Source organism: Branchiostoma belcheri, unplaced genomic scaffold (genome assembly GCF_001625305.1).
Source record: "Branchiostoma belcheri isolate BF01 breed outbred unplaced genomic scaffold, Haploidv18h27 scaffold51, whole genome shotgun sequence".
Classification (NCBI taxonomy): domain Eukaryota; kingdom Metazoa; phylum Chordata; class Leptocardii; order Amphioxiformes; family Branchiostomatidae; genus Branchiostoma; species Branchiostoma belcheri.
Window position 1 is genome coordinate 1522827 of NW_017804143.1, and position 12866 is coordinate 1535692.

Sequence of the window (12866 nt, forward strand, 5' to 3'; positions counted from 1 at the left end):
TTAATACCTTTACTAGGAATTATAGAAACATATACTGTGTATGCGCACAATGGGTGATCTGGTGTTGACAAATCATCGAAACGCACAATTGAAACGAGGTTCCCTCCAACTTTGCTACTGTATATCCGTACTGTATATGTTATACTGTTTGAAACTTAAATGTTGTGTGTTCTGTAAATATGAATTCTAAGACTCCTCTTTCGGTGTTCCAAAAACGATGCTGCTGCTTTATACATAGAAATTCTGCATTCTGAGATTATTGTTAGGAGCTGTTGCCAATTTTACGTTGGTAACGAAAAATATGGTCACTTTAGCAATCATAAGTTCTACTTAGGTTTGTCACACATATTTGTATGTTCAGGTGTTCTTTTCTACCCCATGTTCATCGTCAATAAAGGTGTTTGTAAACATCAGAGCTGGATGATTTTTCTTGGTTGTTTCTCTTTAAACATATTGTTTTTGCTCTGTTTCCTCGTCTTCTTCTCCAAACAAATAAGGTCGACGACCTGAACCAGACGTCTGTCACCATGGTAACTGGTGTTGGGTTACATCATGTTGTGATTTTATAGCAGGAGGGATTTAGACTCCTGTCTCCATGAATAAGAATTAACAGAGCAGACTATATGTGAAGGTGAACATTATGCATGATTTGCTTTGCACGTTACCTTTCTAGTTGCAATATTAACTTGGGCCGCTAGATGTCATCCTAAGCCGGACTATTCGTTTAAAATTGCGAACTATGAATTCCAATGACGGCAGTAGTCTTACATACGTCCACATATTAGCCTTGAAACTGAGATAACATATTGAACATTAGTTGACGATCGAGCTCAGTCAACCAATGGTAATTTGTTACTTGTGACCTTGACAAAGAACTGCACACTGCGAGCAGCTAGCAGAGCAAACAGGTGCCATAAAAACTTTTCAAAACAGGTTATGTCTTTAGATTCCATCCATTTCTTCTACCTTAAAAGATATAGCTGCGAATGACACATAGCTAGTAGCTAAGGATGACCAACTATAGCCACAATTTGTTCTTAAGGGTTAGAATTAGATTGGTTAGGAAGAATGGCGAGAACAGCCAGGTTGTTCTTTGCTTGAGGAGGGGCGGCATCAACTGGAGATATATATATAGATTCAAAACTTTGTTCAAAGAGGCTTTGAAAACAGGTAAAACTTAAACAACGCGAATGATTTAATAATCACTGATCTCCACCCCCGCGCAGGGTATATTGAAAAATTACACACAAGCCAGATCTCTTTCAAGTTTTCTTGAATATTCAGCTTCTGACTCCGTTCTGACGCAAGTTATCCGGTATATGCAGGAAAAACAAGTCTGCGCTATGCCGGTACTCACAACTCACATACCGCGCGGGGAAAATGCTCTTCACAACGAAACAGATGAAACAACATCGACGGTTTCTACAATAATATTGACAATATGATGATATACTACGATAAAACATATCTATAACTTTTAGAAAATTAGAAATTTCTAACTAATTACAAGGTGAGCGACCCTGTTGGGTAATACGTGGGAAATGCCAAACTCCATTTCCAGACAATCAAAGTCGCAGTTTTTTTCCGACATCACACATCAAAGGAAAATGTGGTATTTCTCATCAGCACTAGGCTGGAAGCGGAGTCAGTCCAAGATGGCGGATCTGAACTGACTCTACTTGTATATTTGTATGTAAAGTTTACCGCCACAAAACGTTATATTAACTCACACTACTGTCATCGCCAGTCAATCTACCAGAAACCAAGCACACTGTGAAATTTGCTTGACTGCAAAACACTATGTCTGTTACCCGATGTGTAGAAAGACAACATAACGATTAATATTGATCTATTATAGTTTCTTTTGAATATTCAGCTTCTTCCTCAGTTTTAACTTATATACTGCTATAGACTTTTAGACTAGGAAGAAATAACTTTCTGCTCTGTGTCGATTTGAAATTTCTGTGCTTGGCCAAACAAACTCATATACAAAGTGAACTTGATGACATAATAGTCGGTTATTGTACAATAACAATAAAGAAAGATTTGATACCCCGACATAAACTTTAATATTGGAAATGAAATTTCTTTTTTTTTTTACATAAGGAATAACTGACAAATACGACTTCTTAAGTATAGGAAATTATTGTTTAATGTTGCTTCAGTAACAAAATTTTGTTGGTCTTTAGTCCAGTAGTAAAATGTCCTGATAAGGTGAGGAAATCGCTAATAATACAGGGTTAGACATAAACCACAGCCTCCAATTTCTAGACAATTAGAGTTGCAAATATTCATGAAAGTGTACTTTAGGAGAATCGAGAAAAAAGCTGCGCTCTGCGCCGCGCCCGAGCTTGTAAAGCTCACGGTCCGCCATAGCGTGCGCTCCGACAGAAGAGCTACAGCAGATAGCCTCCGAGATGGCTGACTCACACGAGGCCCCAGAATTTATCGAAGAAACAACTTTTATTGAAGATTCCACCAGCCGTGGTTCAGGTCGGTTCTCCGCCGTGCACTATCGGAAGGTGCCGTCTCCCGTCCCCGGACAAACTCCGGGAAAACCGGCTCGTCTCTGCGGGAAGACTCCGGGAGATCCGTCTGGTCCGTCCAGGGAGACCTCTGAACTATCGTTCCGTCGCTCCGGATTCGGACAGACCACTGGGCTACCGTCCAGTCGCTCCGGACAGACCACTGACCGCGAGATATCGCCCCGTCGATCCGGACAGACCACTGGGCTACCGTCCAGTCATTCCGGACAGGCCACTGGCCACGAGATACCGCCCCGTCGATCCGGATCGTTAATGACCACCGAGGTATCGTCCCGTGGCTCCGGACAGACCACTGACCGCGAGATATCGCCCCGTCGATCCGGACAGACCTCTGGGCTACCGTCCAGTCGCTCTGGACAAGCCACTGACCACGAGACACTGTCCCGTCACTCCGGACAGAGCTTTGGGCTACCGTCCCGTCGCTCCGGACAGACCTCTGGGCTACCGTCCAGTCGCTCTGGACAAGCCACTGACCACTATCTATCGCCCCGTCGATCCGGACAGTTCAATGACCATGAGTTGCCGTCCCGTCGCTCCGGACAGGACTCTGGGCTACCGTCCAATCGTTCCGGACAGGCCACTGGCCACGGGCCACCGTCCCGTCACTCCGGAAAGAATCCATCGGGACCCTCCCGACATGAAGCCGAGGGACAGACCCCGGCAGGGCGGTTTGTTCTCCCGAAAGAGAGGGACGTGAAAATGGCGGGCGTGTACCGGCACAGGCTGCGGAGGGAAGACCTCAACAAGATACCGCTCAACCCCATGTACCGCGCCGATCTACCGTCAGGTTAGTAACACTTTTTTTTGTAAAAGTGCTTTTACTTTGTGTAACACGTTTTTGTCTATTCCAACTTTTCTCTTATTATATTGTATTACAAGACATGGCAACGGCACGCTCAATTTTTTCAATTTATTTTTATGTCGTCACCAACGCAGACAAACGCATGAACTGACAACAGACATGCTCACTTTCACCTCAGTGAAGTGAGGAAATTCGTGTAAAGTGTCATTACCAAGAGCTGGCACGGCAGGATTCGAACTCGGGAGCTCTTGGTTCCGAGCTGAACGCTCTGTCGACGACTCCACTTTTAAAGAATACACTACGAAATTGAGAACAAAATCTAGGCATGTTGACATGTTTTCCTCACTGTGTCGGCCAAAATCCAACTACAAGAAACAAACAATAGATATCACATGAAAATAGACTAGAAAGGCCATTTAGAACCCACAATATTAAACCGAATTTGTGCTCTAACACTTTAAAAATACACTGCGCAAGAGAGCAAAAACTAGGCATGTTGACATGTTTTCCTCACTGTGTCGGCCAAAATTCAACTACATACAAGAAACAACCCCCTGTCAACAATAGATATCGCATGAAAATAGACTAGAAAGGCCATCTAGAACCCACAATATTAAACCGAATTTGTGTCGTAACACTTTAAAAATACACTGCGCATTGAGAGAAAAATCTAGGCACGTTGACAGGTTTTCCTCATTGTGTCGGCCAAAATTCAACTACAACAGACGAAGCTCTGCCAAGCATAGACCACTTCAGAACACATAATATCAAACCGACTTTGTGCTGTAACACTTTAAAAATATACTGAGAGCAAATCAGTATCCAGGCATGTTAACAGTTTTTTCCTCATTGTGCATGTGTCGGCCAATATTCAACTACAACAGTCGAAACTCTGCCATGTATAGAATCACAAGAAAATATACTAAAATACCATTTCAGAACCCTTAATAAGTAACCGAATTTGTGCTGTAACACTTTAAAAATATACTGAGAGCAAATCAGTATCCAGGCATGTTAACAGTTTTTTCCTCATTGTGCATGTGTCGGCCAATATTCAACTACAACAGTTGAAACTCTGCCATGTCTAAAACCGCATGAAAATAGACCAGAAAGGGAGTTTAGAATGCATCGTGAGTAAGAAAATGTGTGCTTTTGAGCCTCGAAGTTATGGGCAAGTGAAAATTGAAAGATTTAGTATTTGTATTTGTCTTTTTGCAAATTTCATTTATGTGTGTATGCACATGATATGATCATATTTTAATGCCATTCCATCAGGCCTGTGTTTTAGTTAGTCCTTATAGTCCTATCCCTTACTTGCCCAATTATAAGCCTCACTTCACTTAGGTGAAAATGAGTACTGTATTGTCCCCTGTGTTGGTGGCGGCATAAAAATAAGTTGAAAAAATTTGAATGTGCCGTCACCGCATGTTGGAAAAAAAAAGCCTGATCGACCTTGGACATTATCCATACAAAAGTAGAGGTTAGTTGAATACTACTGCCTCGCTTTAAGAATGCCTTCAGTAGTTGAAAGAAGGTTAAAAACATAAAATTGTTGTTGTGTTTTATAGTACACCTATTGCTTTATTTTCTAATCGAAACCCCAGCGGCGAATGGGGAGAAATATTTTCTCTTGCTAAACTTGTGCGCAATACCTGTGTGTAAGGCGTGTAGATTTATACATTGAGTACTTGCCAGGTCTTGACATGCTGACTGCATACTAGTGTTCACTTTTGTCCACCCAAAATTGGAACCATGTGGCTATTTTCTGTGGAGGTTACCTACGTAAAGGTCTTATTGCACACTAGTATACAACATATTCTTGACATGAAAAAGAGTAAACATTTGTTGTATCACTATATCTAAAATCTTTATGTTAGAAATAGAATGTCAGATTCAAGCACTGAATTAGCCTCCTTCGCAGACTTGTAGGGCGGAGGCATTATTTTTCTTTTCGGTGAGCGACGCTAGTTATGCCGCGGAGGGAAGGCTTTGCCGCCGAGAGAGTTTTGCCGGGGAGAGACGGTTTTCTTGATACGCGGAAACCGTCTCTTACCGGCAGAGTCCCTCGGCGGCAAAGCCTTCCCTCGGCGGCATAACTCGCGTCGCTCACCGAAAAAAAAATAACGCCGCCCTACAAGTCTAGCCTCCGTAGCAGGCTTATAGAACTGGGGCTTGGTGGTCTTCGGCTGTTTTCTGATTAGCCCAGTTCAAAAAAACGAGGGTAATTCAACCAGGCCGGCTATGTTGTCTATATATGCAATCAGAAAATAGCACATAAAAGCTCCCAAAGACCATGAAGACCCCCAAAACCCCCAGTTTTTGGCATGCTATGGAGGCTACTACAAGTCTGCGAAGGACGCTAGCTATGTATAAAACAGTATAAATTCGGTCAATTCACAGGATCCATGACAATGCTTGGGTACACTCTAGGTAAACATACATAAAAAAGGCCCACCAATAGATACAATGTCTTAAAAGACGCAGTTTACAGTTGTTGTTGTGTAAATGCGTTGGCCCAAACGCCTTTAAAATATTCGCTGTACGTTCACATATTTGAATCTCATTACCTCCGTATATTTCTTTTTACGGCTCTGGGTAGCAAATTTGCAGATGTTGAAACATTGGAGCAGATTCTAGACAGATTAACCAAAGACGCTCGGTGGGCGTTACTCCACCGCCAGGGAAAGGAAAATAGTGTAAAGTGCCTTTCACAAGGGCACAACGTCGGGGCGAGTATCGAACCCAGGACCTTTTGGTTCCGAGTTCAACGCTCTAAACCGTTGCACCACTATAGGAGTCTGTGCTACATGTTTATACTTGGACACAGTGGTTTGTAGCATGGTTACTTAGAAATATGTTTATAATTTTTTTGCTTTATTTGTTTGCTTTTTCTTCTGGTATGTTGTATGTCATCCTCGGTAAACCCTCTTTAACAATATTTCCGTCAAAAATGCCAGTGTGTAGTTGATATACTCTCCAAGCAGACGTTTTGGCTTATTTTTGGCGTGTGTTTTTAGGCTTTTTATTGTTTTTTAAACGGGCTTTCTATTATGCACTGGTACCTACATGTAAATCTGTGCTTGGACAGTATAATTGATATCCATCAAGTGGTTTCTTCGGGCGCATTGGGCGCATGTAACAGAGAATAGTTTTGTATGAGAGTTACTTCTGGAAATAAACATTTTCATATGTGTGGGCGTGCGTGTGAGTGAGTGCGCGCCTGTGTGAGTGTGTGTGTGTCCGTCTGTGTGTGTGTGTTCGTCTGTGTGTGTGTGTGTGTGTGTCCGTGTGTGTGTGTGTGTGTGTGTGTGTCCGTCTGTGTGTGTGTGTGTGTGTGTCCGTCGCTGTGTGTGTGTGTGGGGGGGGGCAGGGAGTGTGTGAGAGTGAGCGTGTGTGTTTGTGAGTCTGTGTATGAGACTGTATGTGCGCGCGTGTGTGTGTCTGTATCAGTGTGTGTGTGTGTGAGAGAGAAACAGAGTAGGTGTTTGTGTGTGTGCGCGCGCTCCTGTGTGTGAAGGAGTGCGTGTGTGTGTGTGTGTGTGTGTGTGTGCGTGTGTGTGTGATTGTGAGGGAGAGAGAGAGTATGTGAAAGTAAGTGTGTGTGTGTGTGACATAGACTGTTTGTTATGTCTAATGAAGAAACATCTATGTTTAAATCACTCTCCAGACAAGTTGGCTAATGCTCCCTTATTTTTTAACAGGGCCTGACGGAAGTGTCGATGGCCAACAAGAAACAACTCCGAAAGAAGCCGGCGGGCCGTCCCAAGCCGGGGCGACATCTTCGGGCGGACCGGGAGGTCAAGGTCACGGCGCCGCTCAAGGTCACGGTCCGAGGGCTGGGCTGGCGGCGGCTGGTATGTTTGTTTGTTTGTTTGTTTGTTTGTTTTATTCGGATCCCCATTAGTGTTTTGACACTAGTAGTATTCTTCCTGGTGTACAACACAACATAGTCAAATGAAATATTGATAACAAAAACTTGTACAAATAGTATATGGAAATTACAAAATAATAAGTTGACTTTATGCACTTTTGAGTTGCCTTCGTGCACTTTTGACTTTCATATGTTATGTATAACGTTGTATTAAGTTCTTTATTTGATGTCTCCAGTTTGACGTTTGATTTGGACTTGGATTTATGTTTCTATGATTTCTGTACTTATGTTTATGATTATGTTCTGGTGTCTTATAAGCCCATATGGGCTGGGCGGCAAAGAAAGTTCGCAAGACACGAAACTAAAAATTCTACCATTCCTTCCTTCCTTCCTTCCTTCCTTCCGTCCTTCCTTCATTCATTCATTCATATCATTCATCCCTTCCTTCCTTCCTTTATTCCTTCCTTCATTCATTCCTTCATTTCTTCCTTCCTTCCTTCACTCCTTTCTTTCTTCCTTCCATCCTTCATTTCTTCCTTCATTTCTTTCTTCCTTCCTTTCTTCCTTCATTCCTTCCTTGATTTCTTCCTTCCTTCCTTCCTTCCCTCATTCATTCATTCCTTCATTCAGTCATTCATTCGTTCATTCGTTCATAATAAGGTAAATTCTAAATCCCTAGGTCCAGCCACGCACACGTACGAGGACGGCGACACGTTCCACCAGGGTCTCGGGAAGCCTCTGGGCCGAGCCGCCGGCCGCGCCCCGCCCGTCCCCTCTACCCCGAGGCCGGGGGGACGAACCGCCGCCGCGCACACGTACGAGAACGGCGACCAGTTTCGGCAGGGGCTCGGACCGCCTCTGAACCGGGACGTCCTTGGCGCACCGCCTATTCCCTCCACCCCGAGGCCCGGTGGCGGCCCACACGTTCCCGGCGGCCCGCAAGTGCCGGGCGGCCAGCAAGTGCCGCTCAATCCGTTACAGAACCCGCAAGACATCCTCCGCCAGCTCCGACCAAACCCGATGTACAGCTCAAACCACGCCCCGCTGCCGCCGCAAGGTCTGTCTTTAATACAGCAGGTTTTGTTTTATTTGATAGTCATGTAATCTCCAAGCAGATCCCTTTCGGTGGCAAATTGGCCAGGCAGTATCCATTAGCCAGAGAAGGTCGCCGGCCACCGACGGTGGGATTAGCGACAAAGGAAACGGCCATATGTAAAAAGCTAACGATCATTCCCCCCACAACCTCTGCTTGGAGAGTACTAGTACATGTAATAGTCATGGATGTACGTGAAATGATTACCTTCTAGTCAATCTCAAAACCATGTAACATGTGCCTAGATGTACAGCACTCTATTGACTGTATACCCACAGCCCCTTTCGCAGATTGTGAGGTGGCGGCGTTAATTTTCTTCGGGGAGCGACGCCAGTTATGCCGCGGAGGGGCGGTTTCGCCGCCGTCTCTCCCCGGCAAAGTCCCTCGGCGGCAAAACCGTCCCTCCGCGGCATAACTCGCGTCTCTACCCGAAAAATATTAACACCGCCGCCTCACAAGTCTGCGAAGGAGGCTAGATTCTACGTGTGGCAAGCTAAAGGGGAGTCTATATTGGCCACATGTATCCATTGGCTTACAGTACTGTAACACATAGGGGTGGGGGTGGCAGCGGTTTAAACAAGAGTCTAATGAATACAGGCGGCCAATATATACTACCCTTGCCCCACAGAATCTGCTTGTGGCATTAATTGAAAATCTAAATAGAGTTGTATTATTCACAATCATTGTTAGTATACAGAAGAAAGCTTTTCAAAGCAAGCAAAGCTGCTGAGCTGAGTACATTTGATTATTATTATTAATGATTATCAATATTTGAATATTAGAATGATAATAGCACTCTTATTTTTTTATTCCAACATGTAATCACAAGACGTGGTGGCATTCAATTTATATTAATGCCACCACCAACACAGAGAACAATACATTACTCATTTTCACCTGAGCGAAGTGAGGAAAATCGTGTAAAGTGCCTTTCCCAAGGGCACAAGATCGGTGGCATGTCGGGACTCGAACCCGGGACGTCTTATTTCATCTCATAAAACTTCATTTGTGTTGGTAACAGATTTGAAGTAGGTCCAACAAAAAATTAAATGGTACATTTCTTCTGTTCACCTCATACTAGGGTCCGAGCCAGAGAACATCTGGGAACGCTTACGTCATCGCCTGTCACCACGCCTGCTGAAGTGCGTCATCGCTTCGACCGTTACCATGGTAACGGTGCTGATCGTGGTTCCTGTACTTCTGACGCAACTCAACTTCCGAGCTGGGAACCGCGGCACTGTAAGTTGATATGGTCTCCATCAGACTCCCTTGCAGAGTAAATACTGTAATTCACTTAATGTTCATCACTGTAGCGACAGTTTACGGTCTGAGAAAAGTGGACTTGTTCACGGAACTATATATTCACTGTGGCAACAGGTGCAGGAAAAAAGGGCGTAACACACCAGCTTCGCAGAACTCGGCGCGGCGGCAGCTGGCTACATTACACCAATCAACTTGTTACACCTAACCCTGGAACATCTAACTCTAAACATTGTTTAAAGCTATCAAATGATAATGCCCCTACTGTACTTGGTGACAGCGACTTCCACTCTGCGATAGTTGTATGAAAGAATGAATTTTTGAACACAAATATATGAAGATTGTTGTATTTTCCTGTCACCTCAAATATGAATATGGCACATTTGATTAACATTGTTAATACTCTTTGTAATGCTATTCTTTAATTGAAAATAATTACTGCAGTAATACAGATGCTTTTTTTAAAAATAATGTCCAATTAATATATAGTTAATCCCAGATTTTAAACCTCTTGTCACTAAGTTTGATCAATTTAAATGTCATCTGTGTATGTCATAGTCGTTGTCATTGTTAATGTTGTCCTGCATGCTCGGTCATTACTGGCTGGCATGACCTGGAGTTCTTGTATATTTCTTGTTCACTGAATAAAGAGTGATTTACATGTTAATTTGCCCCTTTTCTACAGGCGGCGGCAACTACAGCAGGACCCCTGAACATCACCCGTACGGCTGTCTGGGAAGGTCCTGACAAGATGGGGACATCTGCTGACGTCATCAAGAAGCCTGACATGGTGACGCTGGCTGACGTCATCAAGAAGCCTGCCAAGGTGACAATCCCTGACGTCATCAAGGTCACTGCCAAGGTGACGTCTTCTGATGGCATCATGAAGACTGACAAGTTGACGTCTGCTGACGTCGTCAAGGTCACTGACATGGTGACGTCTGCTGACGTCATCAAGGTCAGTACTTGTCAGTCTTCTTGATGACGTCAAGATGACACTTTGGCAGTCCTCAGTACTCAGTACAGAAAGTCTGCCAAGCATTAGCTAGTCAGAGGAGCAAACTGTACTGGTTTTGTGGACTTATTACTTGTTATCCGCTGACATGTTATCTGTCAATTTGGCTAATTTCTACTCTTCTTAGCGGCCCCTGAAGCCTGGTAGAGGCTACCATGTAGCCATGTAAACAACAGATAATAATAACTGACTTCTTAGTCGCATCACCGATATACAGACATAGCATACCAGTAAATGACATGGATGTCTGAAAAACAGATACGTAAACTTGTTTTAAACATGTTTATATAGCGATATAGCTGAAGCCATTTGTGTCCTTGGGACCATGTTTTCTCCATTTTTCCTGATAGACTTTTTTTTTTACATTTGAGCATGATCATAGAATTTTGCTTGTTCCAGCAATAGACTAGACTCAAGGATTATTTATTGATCTTTCGCAGTGAACAACAAGTCACCAATGGTACATTTCCAATGCCGGTTAGTGTGTTTACATTTTGTCCCGTTCTGACCCTACAGGTGACTCCGGTGCCCGGGCGTGTTCCACCACACGGCGTCACGGTGGGGAGGGGGGCGGCAGGACCTGCACCCACCAACAAGCCGGCCTTCACCACCAAGGAAGGTTTGTCATTATACTTTGTTCTTAAACCAAATTAACAGATTTTTTTATGCTTGCTTTCGAAGATGGCCAGGAAAGAATTGTATCTGTTCTGTTTCTGACCTGACCAATGACCTGAACCATACGTCTGTCACCATGGTAACTGGTGTTGGGATACATCTCATGTTGCAATTTTAAGCAGGAGTCATTTAGACTCCTGTCTGACCATATATATGAATGTGTTTGAGTAAGAATTAACAGAGCAGACCATATGCGAATGTAAACATTATAACTTTATACCTTTCTAGTTCTATTTTTCTCGGTACGTTTTTGTGTACTCCTATGACATTCATACAGTAATAATGATTTAGTAATCCTAGCTAAGTATCACTTTGCTGATACCTGACAGTTCATGTCATAGACATATCACAAGTAAGTAAAAAGCAATTGGTTGTTTCTATTAGTATTATTGCTGCAGTAAGTACGACATTGGATATTAATGATTTAATCAGCAAATGTTGATTTGACAATCCAGCTGTGAATTAGCTTGCATTGGCAACGCAATCAGTTCTATCTATTTATTTGTATTATTTGTTTGTTTGTGCAGAAACGTCTGACCAGGGCAGCAAGACCTACGTCATCCCCTTCGTCGATGAGTCGGGGCCCGGCAAACTGCGCGCCGTGCGCGGAGTCGCGGTTTCCGCCGACAACAAGATCTGGGTCGCCGATCCCTACCAAGCGCGCATTCAGGTTTACAGCATGGTCGGCGGCTTTCTGCACGAGTTCCCACAGAAAGCGCCGTCGGGGTACCCAGGAAAGGAGCCATATCAGGTGTCCATCGACAGAGATGGCCACATCTGGGTCCTCATGAATGGGTACCCTCACAGCCCCAGCACTGTGGTGCAGCTGGACAGGGAAGGTCGTCTCAAAACCAAGTTTGATCTCCCCGAGGCTGCACCAGGGGTGGCATTCCATGGCATGACCGTGGGCTTCCACGTCTACGTTACCTGGTCCGACGGGTACAATGGCGGCCTGCAAGCCTTCCGGCCTGACGGTAACCTACTGTGGGAAGTCGGGCAGCAGCCGCAGGTGCCTCGCGCCAGGATGGCGACGCCGACGCACGTCGCCACTGACGGGAATGGGAAGATCTACGTCTCCGACGTCAACACTCACATCATCTACATCTTTGACGAAGACGGAAAGTACACGGGGAGGTTCGGGGGGCCGGGAACGAGCGGCGGCGACCTGAACCGTCCCGAAGGCATCTGTGTGGACCCTACATCCGGTCACGTCCTGGTGGCAGACTACTTCAACAAGCGCGTAGTGGTCTACACTAGCCAGGGGAGATATGTCCGCCATATCACTATCAATGGCCACCCGGATGCCATCGCAGTGGGTCCTAGTGGGCAGTTGGTTGTGGATAAGAGCGATGCCATCATTGTGTTCACCCGCTACTGAGTATGCCGTAGGAAGATGGCCGTTGCATGATTGGAATTGTTAACTGTAATCTCCAGGCAGATCATACGGTGGCGAGGCGGTATCCATTGGTCAGAGTGTCCATGGATACTGCCCCCGTGGATGCTGTCTCCATGGATACTGTTTCCGTGGATACTGTCTCCATGGACACTGTCTCCATGGATACTGTCTCCATGGACACTGTCTCATGGATACTGCCTCCATGGAT

General features: G+C 44.6%; 1 protein-coding gene across 1 annotated transcript; it reads left to right on the forward strand.

Moving 5' to 3' along the window:
- The first annotated feature begins 2417 nt into the window (after positions 1-2417).
- On the forward strand, positions 2418-12722 carry LOC109480448 (collagen alpha-1(III) chain-like). The gene is made up of 4 exons (XM_019782639.1): positions 2418-3333; positions 7050-7202; positions 7899-8276; positions 11790-12722. The coding sequence occupies exons 1-4, from the start codon at positions 2418-2420 to the stop codon at positions 12638-12640; spliced, it is 2298 nt and encodes a 765-aa protein (XP_019638198.1). The 3' UTR covers positions 12641-12722.
- Positions 12723-12866: the final 144 nt, after the last annotated feature.